General features: G+C 33.5%; 1 protein-coding gene across 2 annotated transcripts; it reads left to right on the forward strand.

Moving 5' to 3' along the window:
• Window positions 1-1037: 1037 nt before the first annotated feature.
• LOC112697403 (uncharacterized) lies at window positions 1038-4511 on the forward strand. Of its 2 annotated transcripts, XR_003151212.3 has the most exons (5): window positions 1041-1428; window positions 1514-1832; window positions 3299-3365; window positions 4104-4162; window positions 4252-4511. XR_003151212.3 is itself a non-coding variant. In XM_025750558.3 (4 exons), the coding sequence occupies exons 1-4, from the start codon at window positions 1230-1232 to the stop codon at window positions 4281-4283; spliced, it is 609 nt and encodes a 202-aa protein (XP_025606343.1). In that variant the 5' UTR covers window positions 1038-1229; the 3' UTR covers window positions 4284-4511. The 2 variants fall into 2 exon arrangements, 1 of the variants encoding a protein (XP_025606343.1); XM_025750558.3 differs by lacking the exon at window positions 3299-3365 and having other exon boundaries at window positions 1038-1428.
• The last annotated feature ends 488 nt before the right edge of the window (window positions 4512-4999 follow it).

The raw sequence follows: 4999 nt of genomic DNA on the forward strand, positions 1-4999 counted from the left end.
GGCTTCAACTTGGATGGATTAACTTGGGCTTGGCTTTCCATTCAACCCAATTGATTCCTTTTCTTCATTTCTTTGGGATTTGAGAATTAAAAAACCCATCGAAAATCTTTATTTTTTTTGCTCTATTTTTTGACTTGCTGCTACTTTAATTTTGGCCTGCACTACTAACAAAGGCAGTCAAAATTGATTGGATGTTAACCAAGTTGGGTTGGTCTAGTGGTTAGTTTACTAATTCGCTTAAGCAAGTGTCGGGAGTTCGAATCCTGTCTTGTGCATACAGTAACCCATTGGCTAGCGACAAACCCTTAAATGGAGCTCAATACTGCGACGGATTAGTCCTTAACTTACCGAATTTGGAGATACCGTGAAAAACTAAAAAAATTGATTAAATATTTAATTCAATAAATCAATATTTGTCATCATCATTTAAGTTAATTATATTCTTAACTCTATAATTAATTTTTTAATTTTAAAAATTATTTTATTAAATAAAATTATTGTTATTTGTATTTATTAAAAATTATTATTAGTTTAATTTATTATATACAAATTTTATAACTTTTAGTAAGTTATGGTTTAAAGCCGAATCAATTGTTGTTGGGTCTAATCTAGGAAAGAAGTGTTGAAATTTAAATTAAATTATTTATTCAATTCGATCTAAACCGAAAATTTACTAAAATTATATTAATTTAAATTTAATTAAATTTATTTTTTACAATCGTATGGATCGAATTAAATTTTTGAAACTACTTTTACAAACTACTCATTAACATATATTTTTATATTATTCATATATTATTATTTAATAAATATTTTATATTTAAAATAAAATTTATTTATTTATTTTTATTAATTTATTATTTTTATTTTTATTATTATATTATTATTAATTTTTTAAAATATTATTAAAATTTATTATATTATTATTAATTATTTAAAATTTAATATTAAAATTTATTATATATATTTAATTTTTTAATTTACAAAATTACAAATCAAATCCAATACAATCCAATTAAAATTGGATCAAGTAAAAAAGGAATAAAATTTCCCGCAAACACCCCTAGTATGTCCTGAGACACTCGTGTCGTGACTTGAGAGTTGAGACTTGAGTCAAATTATTTCTGGTTGGATACGGAATTGGCAAGAAACAAAGTAGATGGGGTCCGCATGAAGCATCATTCACATGTGAAGCATCCCCAAACCCCAACAATTCGCTCTGAGTTCCGATGTCCAACGCCGACGAAGACAACGGCGAAGCTGAGGGAAGGCTCCGAATGAGACCCTCAAACAGCAATATCTCCGACGACCAAGAACCATTCATGGGAATCAAGGTCCGACGCAAGGCCTCTCTTTTCAGAGAATACCTCGGTGACTATATCGACGTCCCTTCTCACCCTTTTCTCCTCAAGATTCTGCAGAAACAAGGTCAAACAAAAAGGAAATTTATGAAAATTCCTAACAGCAAAAAAAATTGAATTATTCATTCTTATTGATTGATGCATGGTTGCAGGGGACAAGAGAGTTCTGTTTGCGGATAAAGTGTTGAGGGTAACTGGTTCAGGGAAGATGAAACGGTGCGTTTTGATGATTACTGATTTGGCAATTTACCTTGTTGACCCTGAGATCGATGCCCTTAAACGACGGGTATCGCTTGCGGCGGTTGAGAAGATTTGTCTAAGTGAGCTGAGTGATAATTTTTTTGCAATTATTATTCCTACGGAGTACGATTTGCTCATGGCCAGCACTAGAAAGACTGAGATTGTTACTGTCATGGTTGAGGCTTCTAAGAATGCATCTGATTTTGAGCTTGAGGTTGCTTTTTCCAATAGGTAACTTGAGATTCATTCATCAATATGAATTTGATCTCACTCTTTGCTGCTTATACATTTCTTTTTAGCAATATTCAAATTTTATAGCAATTTATTTTCAAGATTTTTGGCACATTAGAGGAAAATGTAGGAGAAGAGAGGGAGTTATTCGACCTAGAATATTTTTTAAGAAATTGGTTAAGTTCAATTTCATGCTAAATTCTAGACCCAAAAAAAAAGAATGGCAATTAAGGGTGAAAAATGAAAATAGTTGATTAGCACATGAAATAGGGTCTAAATTTAGAGGTCAAGTATATATTTATGACTAATGTCAAAGAGTTGTGCCGCAGATTTCACCTGCAATTCTTAGTTTAAAATAGTACACTTTCTTCTCAATTCTCATTCCATAAATGTTTGGCCAAACCACTTTTAATTTCATTTGTGTGGTTACTTGGATGAAATAGTACTCTCTATTATAAATGTTAATTTGATTTTAGTAGTCCTGTGTTCTATACCTACCTCAGTTTGTCATAAATTTCTCATGTTCAGTTTGTTCTATCATTATTAGGATAGTGTGATGCCTTGCATAATGTGAATAAAAAATAAAAAATAAAAAAGATGAAGAAGAAGTAATAGTTACCAAGTTTGAAGCCTATTTGCTTAACTGAGAATGAGAGGACCAAAATTAAAGCGTTTTAAAATTTGGTTTTCTTTTTGACGTTGATCGAATTTTAATGTCTTGAAAGGTTTAGATTTTACACTGGACACTATCCAGTTTGCCACAGGAGAGGATCCCTTCCCTTATTTGAAGGGGGCTAAGGGTGTGAATGAGTTAGACATTCGTTTGGGAATGGACTTGGAGAGTGGCAGCTGCTTGGTACTTGAGCTGCTTAATGCTTAACATAGGGAGAAAAGGTAGTCTAGTAATTGAGGATTGATTTAGTTTCAGTCATTTGGGAGAGTTGAGGAGATCTCAAACTATCCCTTATCCTTGTAGAGAATTTAGGTTTCTTTTATCTTTACTACATTGGCCAAGAATTCCTCAGCAATGCAGTATTCTTTTTTGTGTTTCTGGTGTTGGTTGTCTTTTACCTCCTATGATTTATGTTCCTCATAATCAACCAAAAAGGTTGTATCCTGAGAAAGAGTTATTGCTCACACGAGTTCCGAGTTGAACCGTTAGGGTGGTGGTGAAGAACTTTGAGAAAGTATCTCATGATCATGATGCAGATCTCTGGTGGCCCAACAGCGAGATGGCTACTTGCAAAAGACCCTTTGACACTCAAGTCAATAATGCTAGAGAATCAGTTTTTTTAGGAAGGTATAGAATGACTGCATACTGTTCTAGGAAGTCAGGGCCTTCCTTATATAGATGGATGAGGTGGCAGAAATCAGTTACAATTTCAGTAACTAACAAATTTGTTTGGTAGGTTCTGTCAGCAAAGTGTTATGGTTGTAACGAAATTCTGTTAACTTCTTGGTACCAGGGTCGTTGGGCTTTCACCATTAAAGACCATTCTCGGAGCTTGAGGTCCTCAATTGGATTTTCTTAAGGTAAATGGGCCACTTATTTACAAGAATACTATATTGCTGTCAAACTCTCAGTCAATGTGGCCAACAAACCTAAATCCTCACAATGGTGAAGAGTGATTCAACGGTTCCATCAACTTTCCAAAACTCCCAATCACGCAATTACAAGACTGCCTACTCTCTTATAGCTGTGTATGCCCAACTACTGCCTAACTGATACATGTAACTAAGCGTATCATTCCTGAAAGAACACTTCCTTGGTGCAGCACTGGAAAGGTGGAAATTGTTGAGACCGGCCATAGTTTGCAGAATGAAGTTTTTTCAAATTTTTCCCTCATCTCATGGAGCTAGAGAGCTAGGTCATGTTATCATGTATATAAAATCTATGGGCTTTTAAATAAATTATAACATACTGGTCAAACACTGGAATTCTTTACAATGCAGGTTACTCTAAAGTTGCATACATGCACCCACACTTAAAAAGGGTAAATAGTGAATCCTCTTATTTTTAATGGTGGTGTTACAATACTCTTTAATGCCTCGGTTAGGTACTGTTGTGCATTGTGAGTGAGTTCTCTTCTGTCTGAGATTATTTTTTTCTCATCTCTGAACTCTCCCTTCTCCAACTCAGTTCTTGTTCATCTCTGAATTTCTGTAAAACTCTGTAATCATTCTTCATCATATCCATGACCATTTACTGCTCGCAAATCAGTCACATTACATAAACTTGGCATGTCTCAAATAATATAAAGTTATTTGTAGGTTCGAGTATAATGCAGCATCAGATTTGGTGAAGGAAATTCAATTTGAGCAAGTTCAAGGTACAGTACAAATAAAAATCTTCCCATTTTTGTTATTCAATGGTTCATAATACCGTGTCTCATTTTCTCAGATTCTTTCTCATTTTCAGGGGGTGTCAAAACAAGAATTTTGAGGAAGTGAACTGAGGTTCGTATTTCCACTTTGCGGTCTGTAATATAGATGTACGATTGAGTGTTGTGCCATTAGATATTTGTGTCAAGGTTGAGATCCACCTTAATTTTGATGTGTAAAAGAATATAATGAGTGAAAGGTATATGTGATCTGAGTTTTCAACTTGAAACCATATTCTGTGTTGTATCCGTTGTGTTTATTTTTGTAGCTAATATGATATGATGATTTATTGTGGAACTTACTTTCCATTTGATGAGCTAGTGTTTTTCCCATATGTGGAAAACCTCTGTTCCTAGGCATAAAGCTTGATGGAGAGATTCACTCGTAAAGTAGAATAATATTGCTTTATGATAGATGATGTTCGCATTTTGTTTCAAGTTAAATAATATTACCAATGTCACATTGTCAATGATTTATAACCATACTTCGTCGTAAAGTATAAATATGCCACTTCGCCATATACCCTTAGGCTATTTTAAAGTGTGGGTCCGAAGGAATATTCCCTTTTAAAAGTTTTATGAACTGTACCAGCAATCTTTGAAGTTATAATGGATGCTTAGCTGTAGGTGAAGGTGCAATGACTATGGTTGTTTCAACTTTCAAGGGTAAGGTTTTTGTAAAGAAGAAAGAAAGTAGTCATATTATAATTTTGAGCTCATAATCAATTATGTAATTCCAACTCCTAAAAAAATCAAACATCACAAAAATATATTGGATGGAAAAAT

Source organism: Arachis hypogaea, chromosome 6 (assembly GCF_003086295.3).
Source record: "Arachis hypogaea cultivar Tifrunner chromosome 6, arahy.Tifrunner.gnm2.J5K5, whole genome shotgun sequence".
NCBI classification, from domain to species: domain Eukaryota; kingdom Viridiplantae; phylum Streptophyta; class Magnoliopsida; order Fabales; family Fabaceae; genus Arachis; species Arachis hypogaea.

Excerpts from the sequence above, each read along its gene's own strand:
- LOC112697403 (XM_025750558.3), top strand. The coding sequence starts at position 1,230 with ATGTCCAACGCCGACGAAGACAACGGCGAAGCTGAGGGAAGGCTCCGA. Across the intron at positions 1,429-1,513 it reads CAAGATTCTGCAGAAACAAG|GGGACAAGAGAGTTCTGTTT; the intron begins GTCAAACAAAAA and ends GCATGGTTGCAG. Across the intron at positions 4,163-4,251 it reads TCAATTTGAGCAAGTTCAAG|GGGGTGTCAAAACAAGAATT; the intron begins GTACAGTACAAA and ends TCTCATTTTCAG.